Genomic DNA, 17,680 nt, shown 5'->3' on the forward strand with positions numbered 1-17,680 from the left:
CAAGATCACGCCACTGCACTCTAGCCTGGGCGACAGAGCGAGACTTCGTCTCACCAAAAAAAAAAATAATAATAAATATATATATAGATATAGATATATATCTTTGAAATTAGTAACCCAGTGGATGGGTTAAACAGATTGCACATAGCTGAAAAGAAATAAAAAATCTGTTTGGCGCCGTGGCTCACGCCTCTCATCCCCTGGGCGGCCGAGTCAGGAGGATCACTTGAGGTCAGGAGTTCGAGACCAGCCTGGCCAATATGGTGAAACCCCATCTCTACTAAAAGTACAAAATTATGTGGCCTGTAATCCCAGGTACTCGCAAGGCTAAGCCAGGAGAATCACTTGAACCCGGGAGGCAAGGGTTGCAGTGAGCCGGGATTGCGCCACTGCACTCCATCCTGGGCGACAGAGCGAGCCTCCATCTCGAAAGAAAAAAACCTGAAAATCTGAGTAAGTCACACTGTGCAGTAGGGAGAAGTGGGCGAAAGGAAGAAGGCCACACTGCCGGGTTTCATGATGAGATGGGTGTTGAAGGTGCATTCACAGAATCCCGGGAAGAGCCAGCTGAGTTGGGAGGCACCAGGGGAGGGGAGGCGCCGGGCACGGACTGAGCAGGGCGCAGTGCCGCAGGGAACGTAGGCGCATCAGGGCGGTCGGGGTGGAGGCGTAGGCGCTGAACCTTCACCTAAAGCCGCTGGTGCGTGCAGAGCCTGGGGACGCGAACGAGGTCACCGGAAGCCCAGGGTGGCCGAGACGTGCTGAAGCTACCGCGCGCTGTGGACAGCCGGCGCGACCACACCCGCTGCGCGGCTCCCACCAGCCAGCCTGGCCAGGAGCGCCCCGAGCCCCGCTCAGCCGCGCTTCCGGCCCAAAGCCCGGCTTCCTCTGACGTCACGGCCCCTGCGCCCCCTGGCGGCGCAGCCGCCGCAGGACGCGCGGGCACCGCCCCCTCCGGCTAGCGGGCGGGACTTCCGGCGAGTGAGTGACGGGCGCAGCCTCGGCAGCGGCGGCGGCGGAGCCCTGAGGCGACAGCAGCTGCAGGAGGCGACGGGCCGCGGCCTGCGGGACCTGAGGCAGCCGGGGCGGGCCGGGCGAGCCGGCCGGATAGCTAGCCGCGCTGGCGGCGGCGGTGGCCGCGATGATGGAGATCCAGATGGACGAGGGCGGCGGCGTGGTGGTGTACCAGGACGACTACTGCTCCGGCTCGGTGATGTCGGAGCGGGTGTCGGGCCTGGCGGGCTCCATCTACCGCGAGTTCGAGCGCCTCATCCACTGCTACGACGAGGAGGTGGTCAAGGAGCTCATGCCGCTGGTGGTGAACGTGCTGGAGAACCTAGACTCGGTGCTCAGCGAGAACCAGGAGCACGAGGTGGAGCTGGAGCTGCTGCGCGAGGACAACGAGCAGCTGCTCACCCAGTACGAGCGCGAGAAGGCGCTGCGCAGGCAGGCGGAGGAGGTGCGTGGGCCGCGGGACCCGCCTCACCCCCGTCCCAGACCCCCAGCCAGCCCCGGGCCCCGGACCCCGCCCCAGCACCCAGGACCCTCGACCCCGCCCCAGGACTCCCGGACCCCTCAGCGCCCACCCCGAGACCCGCCTGGACCTCCTGCACCCCGCACCGGGACTCCCGCACCCCCTCTGCCCGCCGCGAGACACCTTCCTAGAGCACCCCCCCACGCCCGCCCAGGAACCCCACCCCGACGCCGGGGACCCCTCCTCCGGGCCCCAGCCCTGAACCCTCAACCCCAAACCCGCTGTGCCTGGCCTCATCCCCGGGGAGCTCAGCCTCAAAGCCAGGCCTCACTGTCCTCTCCCCACCCACCTCTGCATGCCGGTTCCCTTTGCTTTGGTGCCTGTGTTTAGTCAAAACCGTTTTCCAGACCCCAAGTGCTACTACCTCTGTTAGCTGCCATTCTAAACCCATCTCGAAAAGGAATCTTTGGTGTTCTTAGGGTGCCGCAGCCGTCTATTGATGGTGTCGGAGAGCTTTCCCTTGTCCCTGATCCCGTATTTTGAAGGTCTGACATGGGTGAATTGACTGGTTGATGTAAACACAGAACAAGGCCGCAGACGAGCTGCTCCTCTGTCAGCAGGCCGAACACTCGCTTTCTAGAGGTGCTCTCTTTGCCCCTTGGTTCCTTGCCTGGCGAGATTGTTAACTGATGTAGCCAGCGCTGAGAATCTGCACTGTGGCTTCTGAGGAGTTAAAAGTCGGAGGTCGAAGCGTTTAATTCTGTTCTAGGATGTCTCCATAACCTGGAAATCGCTGATTTGTGAAGCAGTTGGAAGAGCCGTGCCCTGTAGGGAGCACCACTTAGCTTCATTCATTCACCATCAGATATACTGAGCTGGGCCTGCCTGCGTGTGCGCCCAGAGCCTCGCCCTTTGTCGGAAGCAGGTTCAGGGAGCGCTGGTTCCCATCCCTGGTTTGCCCCTGTGACCTTGGCCCGTCGCCTGCCTGGGTTTTGATTTTCCATCAAAGGAGTGAATTGCGCTAGGCGGTCTCTAAGCACAGGCGTTTTCCCATTCTAGGAGTTAGGTGATGCTGTTGGACTTAGGAATAGGAGGTATCTTAGGAAATGACTTTGAATTCCTTTTCAATTAATTCGGCTTCACATGTTCTTGACTTTAATATGAAAATAAAAGAGTTTTTCAGCATTTTGGCTTTTTCTGAAACCAAGGTGAGTTATGCCCTAGTTTGGTTTAAAGCATGTTTATAAGAAAAAACAGTGTGTTGTATCATTGCTCCTTGCTGTGGTTTCTGTTGCGTTTGGGTTTTGTGCTGTTGAGAGGCAGTTATGTGTTGACTGGAATGCCCCGGTTTCACCAAACTGAGTTAAAGCTCTCAACTAAGGGAATGCAAGAGTTCATGGATTTTGGAGCTCAGGGTGACAGTAGGCATTTTACTAGGAAGGAAACTGGCCCCGAGAAGTGGAGGAGCGGAACCAAGGTCACCCACCCCAGAAGTGCCCAGCCGGGATACAGGGGGAACCCGATGCAGGCCTGGGTGATTGCTTCCATGTTGGGCAGCTGCGGGCGCTGGAGGACTACTCCCCAGAAGCCTGGAGCGCCGGGGCTCCCCTCGCTCGGCTGTGGAGCTGTGGCTGCCTCCTTGTGCTGGGCACCACCCTCCACTTCTCCTCCACTCTCAGTGGCCTGACCTAGATTTCCGGTGGGTTTCTCTTCTTTTACCTTGGACCTATGTGGTCATTGTAGTGGTTGAGAAGGAACTAAAAGGAGGAAATCAAGATGGACAATGTTAAGGGTAGGAATTCTAACGTTGCGGCTTAAAAATGAGCTCTGCATGGGATAGATGCTGCCCGGCTCTGTGCAGCTCACATGAAAGCTGCAGTGAGTGCCTCTGCCCTCCCCCAGGGCTTGCGCTGGACTGAGCTGGTGGGTGTGTGTGTGGTTTGCAAAGCTATCGACTTTAGGCCGAGACCCACCATTGCCTCAGCTCTTTAGAGAAGCTGCACAGAGAGCTTTGGGAACCGAGCCTCGAAGCCCACCAATGCTTGGCCAGCATGGAGGCTGTGATTAAACACTAATAGTGCGCCCTTGGAAAGACCTCAGGGCTTTACAACTAAGGAAAAGGGCTCGATGCTGTCAACATTTGGCATGCTTACTCCTCTTCTGAATCAAGCAGACGTTCACTTCCAGCTTTGTGGAGAGACCATTGTGCCCTGTGGGTCGGCTTCTTTTCTAGGCAGGGACTGCTGATCAGTTAGATGTGTGTCTGATGAGAGGAGAGCAGGACGTCACAGGCTGCAGGCTTGTCTTATTGCAGAGGCACTCCTGGGTGAGCTGTCAGCCGAAGCTCCATCCCCAGCCACTCTGCTCTAGAAGGCTTAGTCAGAGATGGGTAACCTGAGCCACTGCAGCCTCTGAGCAGACAGAATCTGCAGGGTTTGGAAAAAGCCTGAGCAGAGCAGACATCCCTGTTCCCTTCTTCTTACCACTAATAACCACAGTGATGCCCAGTGTGTTCTGATACCAGGCAGCTGCGTGTATGGGAGTGATAGGAGCTAGAGAGGGTGGGGTCCTGAGACAGTGACCCAAGCTGTGGCGTCCACAGTCGCCAGCCCAAGTGCCAGCCCGGCCCTCGGGAGCCACACACCCTGGGCCCATCCTCTTCCCCTCGCTGGGCTGCACGGGCCGCAGACGTCGCAAGTCAGTTTTATTTTAGGAGCCAAGCACCATCACTGGTTGTTGGTTGCCAGGAGAGTTGTGGGCAAGCAGATTGAGCAGGGTCAGGGCAGAGCCCTTGATGGATTCTTAGGACCGCCTGGGATGGCAGGCACTGGACATTGCCACCCACCTGCCACCTGCCAGACAGTGCAGTTTCTGGTTGTGCAGGATCTGATACAAAGTTTTTTAAATCCCTCAAGTTCTTTCTCAGTGGAAAAGAAGGTTGGAAACAGATCTGAGCGGGGTGGGGGCTGGCGAGGAGCAGATGCTGCGTCCACATGCACCGTCCCGTGCAGTCCCAGAGGAGGGCCCTGGAGAGCCGCCACGTCTGCCATGCTTACCCAGGCAGCAAAGAGCCCTTCTCCCTGTAGTGACCAACTGCTTAGCTTGTAAGAGGAAAAATAAGGTATTTTCTTGCCTTAAAATATGAGAGGTGACATGTGAGTGTTAGTAGTCATTGTGTGCCTTAAAATGTTCTTAACCCTAAAGAAACTGCGGTAACAGCCCAGGCTCATGGCAGGCAGCTGGAGCGCGTGTTCTGTCAACACCACGAGACTGCGACGTTCGCTGATCATTCAGCATTTGATGCTGTGTAAGGAAAGGGTGCAAGGGAAGACAGGTTTTTGTTTTTGTTTTGTTTTTTGAGATGGAGTCTCGCTCTGTTACCCAGGCTGGAGTGCAGTGGCGCGATCTCGGCTCACTGCAACTTCCGACTCCTGGATTCAAGTGATTCTCCTGCCTCAGCCTCCCAAGTAGCTGGGACTACAGGCTTGTACCAACATGCCCAGCTAATTTTTACGTATTTTTAGTAGGGACAGGGTTTAACTGTGTTAGCCAGGATGGTTTTGATTTCCTGACCTTGTTGTGATCTGCCCAGCTCGGCCTCCCAAAGTGCTGAGATTACAGGCATGAGCCACCACGCTTGGCCGAGGAAGACAGTTTTATTCGAACTTATTTCTTCCCAGTTAAATAAAAGTTACTGGCCAGGCGCAGTGGCTCACGTCTGTAATCCCAGCACTCTGGAAGCCTGAGCAGGTGGGAGATGAAGTCTCCCCACGTTGCCCAGGCTGATCTCAAACTCCTAGACTCAAGCAGTCCTCCCACTTTGGCCTCCTGACATTTGACGTTGATCTCCTGACCTCCTCATCTCAGGTCAGGAGTTTGAGACCAGCTTGGCCAATGTGGCAAAACCCTACGTCTACTAAGAATAAAAAAAAAAAAAAAAAAATGGCCAGGTGTGGTGGCAGGCACCTATAGTCTCAGCTACTCGGGAGGCTGAGGCTTAAACCTGGGAGGTGAAAGTTGCAGTGAGCCAAGATGGCGCCATTGCACTCCAGCCAGGGCGACAGAGTGAGACACTGTTCAAAATAAATAAATATGTGAAAATAAAATATAAATAAATAAATGTCGTCCATTTCATAGAACACGTGGATAGGATTAAGCTGGAGAACACAAACACCATAATCCTGCTCCACAGAGATAGTTGGTTTGCCATTTTTTCTTTTTTTTCCTCTGCCCCAATGATCTGCAGGAAGTTTTTTCCATATATGAATTAAGATACTGAACGAATAATTTTTATTTTTGTTTTTCATATGACAAATAGTAAATTCACCACTGCTTGGCTAGGGTGTGTGGTTTCTTCCCCTGCCATGTTATGATGTTAAGAACAGTTTTTCAACAAGTTTTTTTAATGAAGCTGTCAAGCTGGGGCGGCCGGGGCTTCCTGTCCCAGGTGCCGCTGAAAGCCAGCCTGCTGCAGCTGCACCGGTCACCAGGAGTACAGCATTCTCCCTAAAAAGTAGAGCAGATAGATAAACAGTAGGAGCTGTGGAGAAGGAGGTGCTTGCCAGCCAGAAGGAGCACAGGGCAGCGGCCGAGGTGGCCTGGAAGCCACTGGGCGCAGCCTGCCCTTCTGCTGCTTGGCTGCGGGAGCCCCCAGGCCACACTGGCAGCAGTCACACAGGGTTGAGAGCTGAGAGAATTCAGTTCTTCCAGGATTAAGATTTCCAGATGAAATGTAGTATCTGTTTGTTTCATTTTTAAGTTTTTAAAAACCGTTTTGAAATAATCTAAGAAAGGTTGCAGAATTAACACTCCTCGCCCCCAGCTTCCCAAGGGCAGGCATCTTCCCACACTGTTCTCTCTGGCTATATGAGGGTCTCAGGGGTGTCTGCGTCCCCGTCTCCTATGTTCTGGGGTGCCCGTCATTCTCCGCTCTTTGTGACTTTGACCATTACGACAGCACAGGTCAGTCACTTTGCAGCTGTGCCTCAGTCTGGCTCATGGGCTCTGGGGACCAGACACGGGACACGTCCCCAGGCCTCAGCAAGAAGATCCATGGCATGCAGAAGGGAGCCTGTTAGATCCTTATCCTGTGCAAGATGGCTGTTGGGTGAGGGGGACAAGATTTTTGGATAGGTCCCTTTCCCCAGGTTCCCATTTATTATCAGGGTGGAAGGATGAGCTGCTAGTGCATGAAAATCACTGCAGAAGGTAGCCAGGCGCTGCCGGGGTGCTGGCTCTCCCGACATGTTTTCCTTTGCTCTTTGAAGGTTGGGGTCCCAAGACCAGGTGCAGTGGCTCACTCCTGTAATCTCAGCACTTTGGGAGGCTGAGGCAGGCGTATCATGAGGTCAGGAGTTCAAGACTAGCCTGGCCAATATGGTGAAACCCCATCTCTACTAAAAATACAAAAGCTAGCCAGGAGAATCAGCATCAGCCACTTGAAAAGCCAGCAGGCAGAGGTTGCAGTGAGCCGAGATTGCACCACTGCACTCCAGCCAGGGCAATAGAAGGAGACGCCGTCTCAAAAAATAAAAAAGAGGGCCGGGCGCAGTGGCTCACGCCTGTAATCCCAGCACTTTGGGAGGCCGAGGCAGGCGGATCATGAGGTCAAAAGATCGAGACCATCCTGGCCAACATGGTGGAACCCTGTCTCTCCTAAAAATACGAAAAAATTAGCCAGGCGTGGTGGCACGCGCCTGTGGTCCCAGCTACTCGGGAGGCTGAGGCAGAGAATCGCTTGAACCCAGGAGGCGGAGGTTGCAGTGAGCCAAGATTGTGCCACTGCACTCCAGCCTGGTGACAGACCAAGACTCCATTTCAAAAAAAAAAAAAAGAGAAAAAGAAAGTTGGGATCCCGAGCTCCCCTCGTCACCCGAGTATCCAGCGGCCACTAGGTCCTGGTGTTCTTTTTGCCCCAGGAGTTCTTTAACGTCCCCACTTTTCATCTCCTTTGCTGCTCTCTGCTTCCAGTCACCACCATCCCAGGGTCTCCCCGCCACTTCTCCAGCCCAGAGAACCCTCACAAAGCACATCTGGTCTCTGAGTGCCAGGCTGAATTCCAGTTAGGGGTATTAGCTGGTTGTTCTGGGGCAGACTGGACACCTCAGACAGCGATAACATGAGGGGATCTGAGTGACAAGGTGAGCCAGGACACTGGGTGGACAGAGTGAGGCTCTCTCCCCCAGATGGCCCCCACTGGGACGCCCTGACCAGTCTCATCTGCCTCTAGTCTTCTGGCCGGCCCCACCCTGCAGGCCTGTAGCTCCTGCCACCTAAACCCCTTGCCCCCATCCCACCCTCAGGATTTACCAGGCCAGTTCCCTCCCTGCCTGATTCACTAGTGTCTGCCTCCCCAGTGCACCTGCAGAGAAGCCCCCATCACCCTGCCTGCCTCCGCCCGGGGAGCTGGGCCCCACCCAGCCGGCCTCTTTCCCGGCTTCCCCAAGTTAAGCTGCTTCCTGCTAACAAGGGGCCGGCACCCTCTGGTTCATTCAGCCTGAGCCTGTTGTTTCTCCTTCTCGGTACACCCAGAGAGGCTGGCCATCTGTGTGTGTGGACGAGAAGGGGAAGCCAGCTTTCCTCTGCCTCTGCACACATCTCACCAAACTGTGCAGTTCCTGAAGGTCAAGGACTGTCTTTGGAGCAGCCTTTCTGTCTGACAGAACATTCTGGGATGATGGAAATGCTATATTTGGTGCTGTCCAGTTCAGTAGCCGCTGGCCACATAGGGCCATTGAGCACTGCAGGTGTGAGTCATGGAACTGAAGAACTGGGTTTTTAGTTGTATTTGCCTTTTTTAGTGATGAAGTGTGTTGCCCAGACTGGTCTCAGACTCCGGGACTCAAGCAGTCCTCCCACCTCAGCCTCCCCAGTAGCTAGGACGACAGGCGCTTGCCACCACGTCCGGCTATGTTTTAATTAATCTAAAGTCAAAATAGCCACATGTGGCCAGGGCTTCCATACTGGACAGTGCAGCTACAGACCGTCTAGCTGCCTGCACATAGAGGCAGATGGTGAGTTACTCAGTTGTATGCGGGAAAGGAAGACACTTAAAGTGCAGGTTTGTTTCCTGTTTCATGAACAGAGGGGCGATCCCGTGGCAGTGGGTTTCAGATACAGGAGACCACACGGGAAAATTCTGTGAGCTGGGAAGGTAGGTGCCAGCGACTTAGGAGACCACAGAGAAGGGCTGAGAAAGGCCAAGAAGAGCCCAGTGGGAGACCGCTGGCCCCTCAGAATTCCCAGAATTCCCTGTGTTCAGCAGTGGGAGACCGCTGGCCCCTCAGAATTCCCTGTGTTCAGGGCCCAGGGCTGACTCCTTCGCCTGGGCTGCTGCTTTTCTGTCCATGGGTAACAATGTTATTGTAGTATCGTTGACATATACTGAACTGTACGTACTTAAAGAGTATAATCTGATGAGTTTTGAAATACGTATAAATACTGGACGCCATCCCTGCAATCCTGGTAGTGTAAACCCAAGACCCCAGAGTTACTTCCCTGAGCCCTATGTGACCTCCCCCACCTCTCCTTGCCCCACCTGTCCCCAGGTAACCACTGATCTGCCTTCTGTCACTGTAGGTTGACTTGCATCTTCTCGAGCTTTGCATAATGGCGTCCCACAGTGCCTACGCTGTTTCCTCTGACATCTCGCACAGCGATTCGGTTTCAGGGACTCACCAGGCTGTGTGTGTTGTTCCTCTGTGGCTAAGCGGGGTCCCAGCAGTGTGTTTGTCCATCCGCCTGCCTGTGGGGGAGCTGGGTGGCTTGCTTTTACATAACCTTCACGCCCGAGTGGTTTGTCAGCCAGCTTACCGGTGGCAGGGCTTTGGGCCAGGCACGGCTCCAGGCAGGCTGGCGGTGAAACCCAGAGGCTACAAGTCACTTATGAGGGGGACGAGTCTTTGCAGAGACCCTTAGAGCCCGCAACGTCATTAAGCAGTTACGATTTTTTTTTTTTCAGCCACTGTTACAGCAAGAGATTGGGGGCATGCCACATCAAACGAGATAGGACCTTTTCCTCAATGCTACACCTCTGTGTTGTGGGGTTTCCAGGACAGGGATTCGGACATCTTGATTCTTGTTTTCAACAACCACAGATTCAAAGCTTGCCTTTTGTTGAAGCCTCTGGGTGCCCCTTCCTCCCCAGGTTCCCCAGCCTTTCCCCAGCCAGCCTTCCTATCACCTTTCCTTCTTCCCAGGAAATGAATTCCCAGATAAACTCACAGTCCCAGTGGGCCCTTGTACACGTGTCTCTATGCACCTGCCCCAGTTTAGAGCGCTCATGTTTTGAGAGCAGGGACCCTTGGTCTACTGAGAAGAGTGAACTGAGGCACGGTTAGCAGGTCCCTTATTCAGTGGAACCAGAGGGAGTTGGAGGCTAGGGCCAATTAGGAAGTTTCAGAAGCCAATGTAAACGCCTCAGAATGTGCCAGAGAATAAAAGTTTACTCGATAATAACTTTTCCCAGGGAGATTTTCTTTTTTTTTTCTTTTTTTTTTTTTGAGACAGAGTCTCGCTCTGTTGCCAGGCTTGAGTACAGTGGCACGATCTTGGCTCACTGCACCCTCTGCCTCCGGGTTCAAACGATGCTCCTGCCTCAGCCTCCCAAGTAGCTGAGACTATGGGCGTGCACCACCACGCCCAGCTAATTTTTGTATTTTTAGTAGAGACAGGGTTTCACCCTGTTGGCCAGGATGGTCTCAATCTCTTGATCTCATGATCCACCCGCCTCAGCCTCCCCAGCTGCTGGGATTACAGGCGTGAGCCACAGCACCTGGCCTCCCAGGGAGATTTTTCATGGGATGGGACATTTAACTTGGGGTTCTAATTTTACCCTCATTTTTCTTCCTCTGGCACCAGCCATATAAATTTATATGTATATATTTCCCAGTACAAATGTATACGTAATGGTAAGACAGATGGGAAATATATATATATATATTTTTTTTTTTTTACAATTTTTACAAAATATATATGTATATTTCCCATATGTCTTGCCATTCATGAAAATCAGTATGTATTCAACCAGTTGGGATTTGTTTAATGTGGACGCTGAACCCAGCAGTCCCTGTCACGTAAATGTGAGGAAGCCTTGCTCTTCAACCTGGTTCCTGTATTCCCGAGCTTGTGGGCAGATCTCTCAGCCCCACACGTAATACTTGAATGGAGAGATGTCCTCTTCGACCGGTTCAGGGGCAGCTTTGTAACTCCAGGGCCACCCGCCGCACGTCCTCTCTCTGCGTTTCAGATCTAGGTGGCCAGGCACTTGTGGGAAATGGAAAGACAGCTCTGACTGCCCTCTGCCAGTCCTGGGTAACCATTGCCATGCAAAATCCCTGCCCGTACCTGGGAATTAGCCATGAATGGCATCCTCTGGGCATGTGCCCAGCACCCAACTGTTTGCCTCTCTGCCTGCTTAAAAAACCAAAACTGAATATTTCTCTTTTAGAAATTCATGCCACCCCACCCCCTCATTCCCAGGGAAGGAAAGGAATTGATTAGTATTGCAGAAGAACAAGATCTTTGATTCGTGTCAACATTCATTTCTAACCAGCTAGCCGGAGCTGAATTGTTTCTTGCCAGTGAGCCTGGCCTAAAGGACGTTATGAGAGGGGAGATTTGGGTTTTTTTCTTCTTTTGTTGTTTTTTTTGAGATGGAGACTCGCTCTTTTGCCCAGGCTGGAGGACAGTGGCACGACCTCCGCTCACTGCAACCTCCACCTCCCAGGTTCAAGCGATTTTCCTGCCTCGGCCTCCCAAAGTGCTGGGATTGCAGGCAGTGAGACACTGTGCCCAGCCAAGGTTTCGATTTAATGTGTTGCTTTACTCTCCAGGAAAGTGTCCATGGGTTGTGAAACCTGCCAGAAGCCTGTTGATCGCCTTGTGAAATAACTTGCCTGGCCATTGTGCTTATATTCTGAGTCTGGGATACTGACTTCTGATGTGTCGTCTTGATTTTATATTGGACAGGAAAAGTCAGTCATGCTTAACTTTGTTTATGTTTAAAAGGATGATCTCATTCCATAGAATACTTAAAAAACTGACTTGGATTACTAGATTTTGGAAGAGCCTATGCTTTCAGGTTATTTCAATACGTATCTTGAGATTCACTGAAAAGGCCAGGCATGGTGGCTCACGCCTGTAATCCCAGCACTTTGGGAGGCCGAGGCAGGCGGATCACCTGAGGTCAGGAGTTCGAGACCGGTCTGGAAAACATGGTGAAACCCCATCTCTACTAAAAATACAAAAATTAGCCAGGTGTGGTGGTGGGTGCCTGTAACCCCAGCTACTCAGGAGGCTGGGAGGCTGAGGCAGAAGAATCACTTGAATCTGGGAGACGGAGCTTGCAGTGAGCCAAGATCGTGCCACTGCACTCCAGCCTTGGTGATGAAAGACATTCACCAAAAAGCAAATTCTGAAAACAAAAATTGAATTTAATTTTCAAGCAGAGCCCTTTGGTCGTGGGAGGGATGGGGAAGTAGGCCTTAAAAACATGTCTAAAAAGGGAATCCTCTGGCATATCGGTACCTAGACGTGAGTGATGTCTCGTGTCTCGACTGAGGGACGATGCCGTGTTTCCCTTCATTTCGTAATCTCGAGTCATTGCTCCTTGGGATGCTCAAAGGTGAGCCACAGGTGGCTTCACGTATCCGGGATGCCACACGGCATTTCTTTAGACTCAGGTGATCATGTCACACACACACTTCCCTGCAGCACGGATAATGAGTGCGTGTACAGAAACCTTTCACTTTGCTGTAGTCACGCCTTCATTAGATCCTTGGGTCCAAGATACTACCGTGCTATATTTCGGGGAGTTTTTTTTTTTATTTTTTACAATCTAATACCATGCAGGCTCATTCAACAAAAGTGCTCATAGTTAAAATGTTGTTTTTCTCAACTTTGTTTATATTTTGTAATGGTACTTTATAGACTTAAATTCATCTTTATTTCCCAAGTCCCCACCACTGAAAATTCTTAGTTCTCTTAAATCAAAAGTAAATATTTTTTTTTTGCGACAAAGTTTCACTCTTGTCACCTGGGCTGGAGTGCAATGGCATAACCTTGGCTCACTGCAACCTCTGCCTCCCAGGTTCAAGCAATTCTCCTGCCTCAGCCTCCCCAGTAGCTGGGATTACAGGCATGTGTCACCATGCCCAGCTAATTTTGTATTTTTAGTAGAGATGGGGTTTCACCACATTGGCCAGGCTGGTCTTAAACTCCTGACCTCAGGTGATCTGCCCGCCTCGGCCTCCCAAAGTCCTAGGATTATAGGCGTGAGCCCCTGCACCTGGCATATGATCTTTAAATAAAAATATTTTCTGGGCTGGGCACAGTGGCTCACGCCTGTAATATTAGCACTTTAGGAGGCTGAGGCAGGCGGATCCCTTGAGGTCAGGAGTTCAAGAACAGTGTGGCCAACATGGCAAAGCCCCATTTCTAATAAAAATACAAAAATTAGTCAGGTATGATGGTGGGCGCTGAGGTTGCAGTGAGCCGAGATCGCACCACTGCACACCAGCCTGGGCAACAGAGCCATCTCCAAAAAAAAAAAAAAGAATTTTCCAGCATCCAGCCCCAGAAGTCCCATCAGAGGACTCTTCACTTTCTCAAGATGAGTTTTCTCTCACCCCAAGTCTGGCCCTGAGCATCTTCTCACTGAAAACAAGGACTCAACATTAGGGGCTGGGCGAGGTGGCTCACGCCTGTAGTCCCTGTGTTTGGGAGGCTGTGGCAGGAGGACTGCTCGATCCCAGGAGGTCAAGGCTGCAGTAAGCCTTGGTCATGCTACTGTACTCCAGTATGGATGACAGAGCAAGACCCCATCTCAAGCAATCCTCCTGCCTCAACCTCCCAAGTAGCTGGGACTATGGGCACACAACACTACACCCAGCTGATTATTTTTTGTAGAGGTAAGGTCTTGTTATATTGCCCAGACTGGGTTCGAACTCTTGACCTCAAGTGACACTCCTGCCTTAGCGACCCAGAGTGCTGGGATTACAGGTGTGGGCCACTATGCCCAGCCTGAGACCCCATCTTTAAAAAGAAAAAATAAATGGCCCCTTCCTAAGGGACAGACACCTGGTGCTTTCTCACAGGTGAGATGCATAATCGAAAAAATAAATATGTATGTAGGTGATTCAAAATGATTATCAAATTAATCTAGAAGGAGAAATTAGGAATAATCAAGAAAATGTTGAAAAGGAAGATGTAAGAGGAAGAGCAGATATTAGATACTAGAAGATACAGTACCACCACAATACCAGTTTAAAAACCTGTGGTGCTGGCTCAGAAACAGCCCGAAAGAGCCAGGCACAGTGGCTCATGCCCATCATCCCAACGCTCTGGGAGGCTGAGGGACAGGATTGCTTGAGTCCAGGAGTTTGAGACCAGTCTGGGCAACATAGGGAGACCCCATCTCTACAAACCCCCCCACACACTCACACAAATTAGCCCATTGTAGTGGCACACACCTGTAGTCTCAGCTGCTCAGGAGACTGAGATGGGAGGATTGCTTGAGCCCAGGAGCTCAAGGCTGCAGTGAGCCTTGATTGTGCCACTGCACTCCAGCCTGGGTGACAGAGTGAGACCCTGTCCCAAAAATATTGAAAAATAAAGGAAAGGGAAAAAAACTCATTAAAAAAAAAGTATAAAAGAAAGAAATGTGGAGAGTTCTACAAAAGGACACTGTCCCACTTTTTGGGGAGAAGTGTAAGTTGGGACACCCTCTGAAGAGTCAATTAGCAATTCATGATCACAGCCTCGGAGAGCAGGACGCCAGCAGGCAGATATACAAAGACATATGTGCACACAGTTGTTTTTTCTTTTGAGATGAAGTCTCGCCCTTGTCGCCCAGGCTGGCGTGCAATGGCGGGATCTTGCTCATTGCAACCTGAGTTCAAGGAATTCTCCTGCCTCAGCCTCCCGAGTAGCTGGAATTACAGGCGCCCACTCCCATGCCCAGCTAATTATTTGTATTTTTAGTAGAGATGGGGTTTCACCATGTTGGCCAGGCTGGTCTTAAATTCCTGAACTCAGGTAAGCCATGTGCCTCCGCCTCCCAAGGTGCTGGTATTAACAGGCGTGAGCCACTGTGCCCAGCCAGCTTTTTTATAATAGCAAACATTTTAAAGCGACCTGAAAGTCCATAAAGAGACAATGGATTGAGCAAACTGTGCTCTACCCACACACTCCCAGGAGAACACCCACCTGCCAAAAATGGAAGTGGTAGAATACTCCTGTTGGTGTGAAAGGCATTTCAATATAAATCAGTGAATAAATCAGGTTACAAAACACTGTGTACAAGATGATCTCACGTCTGCCTTATGCACACACACACACACAGACAAATCGAGAAGCACGTCACACAGTTTTAACTGATTCAGTAGAGCCTCATAGTTTAACGTTTTCTATTTTTACCTAACACTGATTTTCCTACAAAAGCATATATTGTTAGTATAATTCATTTTTCATATAGCAGGAAATAAAATAGTACCTACTTTTAAAAATATCCAGGCCGGGCACGGTGGCTCACACCTGTAATCCCAGCACTTTAGGAGCCAGAGATGGGTGGATCCCCTGAGGTCAGGAGTTCGAGGCCAACCTGGTCAACATGATGAAACCACGTCTCTACTAAAAATAAAAATAAAAAATTAGCTGGGCGTGGTTGCATGTGCCTGTAATCCCAGCTACTTGGGAGGCTGAGGCAGGAGAATTGCTTGAACCAGGGGACGGAAGTTGCAGTGAGCTGCGTTCACGCCATTGCACTCCAGCCTGGGCAACAAGAGCGAAACTTTGTCACAAAACAAAACAAAACAAAATATCCTTGGCTTGTGCCTATAATCCCAGCACTTTGGGAGGCCAAGGCAGGAGGATTGCTTGAACCCAGGAGTCCGAGACCAGCCTGGGCAGTATAGTGAGAACCAATCTCTACAAAACCTTTTTTTTTTAATTTGAGACAGGATCTCACTCTGTCATCCAGGAGTACAGTGGCACCAGCCATCAGGGCTCACTGCAGCCTTGACCTCCTGGGCTAAGGTGATCTACCCGCCACAGCTTCCCAGGTAGCTGGGACTACAGGCGCGTACCATTGCAGCCAGCTAATTTTTTTATTTTTTTGTAGAGATGGGATTTTGCCTTGAACTCCTGGGGTCTATAGATCCACTCACCTTGGCCTCCCAAAGGCCGGGATTTAAAGGCGTAAGGCACCACTCCTGGCCTACACATCTTTTTGTTAAAAATTCTTGTCAATTAATAGCATTTGTTTGTTCTTCAAATGCAAGTTGTAGTCAAAGTTAATTCAAAACCACTTATTTGGCTGGGCGCAGTGTCTCACGCCTTTAATCCCAGCACTTTGGAAGGCCGAGGTGGGCGGATCACAGGTCAAAAGATCGAGACCCAGTGGCTCACGCCTGTAATCCCAGCACTTTGGGAGGCCGAGGCGCGTGGATCACGAGGTCAAGAGATCGAGACCATCCTGGTCAACATGGTGAAACCCCGTCTCTACTAATACAAAAAATTAGCTGGGCATGGTGGCGCATGCCTGTAATCCCAGCTACTCAGGAGGCTGAGGCAGGAGAATTGCCTGAACCCAGGAGGCGGAGGTTGCGGTGAGCAGAGATCGCGCCATTGCACTCCAGCCTGGGTAACAAGAGTGAAACTCTGTCTCAAAAAAAATAAATAAATAAAAATAAATAAAAATAAAAAGAGATCGAGACCATCCTGACCAACATGGTGAAACCCCATCTCTACTAAAAATACAAAAAAATTAGCCGGGCATAGTGGTAACTGCTTGTAGTCCCAGCTACTTGGGAGGCTGAGGCAGGAGAATTGCTTGAAACCAGAAAACGGAAGTTGCAGTATACAGCTGCACAAAAAAAGTCATGTATTTTCTCAGCTGTGGAGTATTTTTTGTCATTTTCCTTAAGTTGTGTGTGATGCCGGTAACACAGACTCTTCCTGCTGCCCCCTGTTCCCTGCCTGCCCCTCTAGCCCCTCCTCTGGGGTTTTCTGCCCTCTCAGTAACTGCACAGAATGAGTCATCTCTTGGGCAGAGCCCCAGTGGTTTCAACACAAAGACCTTTTTAGAAGCTGCTGCTGTATGAAGAAGCGTCAAGGGGCCTGGTATCCGGGTGGGAGACTGGGTAGAGTTATTATAGGAAACACAGCTGTGGCCACCACCCATTAATCTTCCAGATCCCAAAACATGAAATCCACTGTCAAGTTTATATTCCCATCTTCCAAGAAACTCTTGTCTTCAGAACCCAGCCGAGGCCGTGTGCGGTCACTCAGGCCTATAATCCCAGCATTTTGGGAGGCTGAGGTGGGAGGATCGCTTGAGCCCAGGAGTATGAGACCAGCCTGGGAACCACAAAAAGATGGAGTCTTGTTCTGTCTCCCAGGCTGGAGTGCAGTGGCATGATCTCGGCTCACTGCAGTCTCCACCTCCCAGGACAAAGCGATTCTCCTGCCATTCCCGAGTAGCTGGGATTACAGGTGTGTGCCACCATACCCAGCTAATTTTTGTATTTTTAGTAGAGACAGTGTTTCATCAGATTGGCCAGGCTGGTCTCAAACTCCTGACCTCAGGTGATCTGCCTGCCTTAGCCTCCCAAAGTGCTGGGATTGCAGATGTGAGCCACCATGCCTGGTCTCTATGAAAAATTTTTTAAAATTAGCCAGGTGGGCCAGGCGTAGTGGCTCATACCCGTAATCCCAGCACTTTGGGAGGCCTAGGCGGGTGGATCACAAGGTCAGGAGTTTGAGACCAGCCTGACCAACATGGTGAAACCTCGTCTCTACTAAAAATACAAAAATTAGCCAGGTGTGGTGGTGCATGCCTGTAATCCCAGCTACTCGGGAGGCTGAGGCAGGAGAATCATTTAAACCCGGGAGGTGAAGGTTGCAGTGAGCCGAGATTGTGCCACTACACTCCAGCCTGGCGACAGAGCAAGACTCCATCTCAAAAAAGAAAAAAAAAATTCACCACACGTGGTGACACATGCCTGTGGTCTCAGCTACTTAGGAGGTGGTGGAGGCAGGAGGATCATTTGAGCCCAGGTGCTTGAGGCTGCAGTGAGTTGTGATTGCACCACTGCAGTCCAGCTTGAGTGACAAAGAGAGACTCTGTCTAAAAAAAAAAAAAAAAAAAGCTCAGCTGATATATACACCTTACACTTTTTCCATTGAAATTTCTTTCTTTTTTTATTT

General features: G+C 51.2%; 1 protein-coding gene across 10 annotated transcripts in view; it reads left to right on the forward strand.

The window, feature by feature from the left end:
- Positions 1 to 996: 996 nt before the first annotated feature.
- The window catches only part of MAPK8IP3 (mitogen-activated protein kinase 8 interacting protein 3), a 63,170-nt gene continuing 46,486 nt past the window's right edge, over positions 997 to 17,680 (forward strand). For 9 of the 10 annotated variants that reach the window (XM_064362295.1, XM_064362298.1, XM_064362299.1 and 6 more), the window contains exon 1: positions 1,123 to 1,459. In XM_064362295.1, coding sequence (XP_064218365.1) covers positions 1,142 to 1,459 — 318 coding nt within the window. In that variant the 5' untranslated portion in view covers positions 1,123 to 1,141. Of the gene's footprint in view, positions 1,460 to 17,680 lie in introns of all 10 variants that reach the window. The other variant, XM_012441918.2, reaches the window with a different exon arrangement.

This window comes from Aotus nancymaae, unplaced genomic scaffold, assembly GCF_030222135.1.
Source record: "Aotus nancymaae isolate 86718 unplaced genomic scaffold, 86718_ANA_hifiasm-v0.15.2.pri h1tg000049l, whole genome shotgun sequence".
Lineage (NCBI taxonomy): Eukaryota > Metazoa > Chordata > Mammalia > Primates > Aotidae > Aotus > Aotus nancymaae.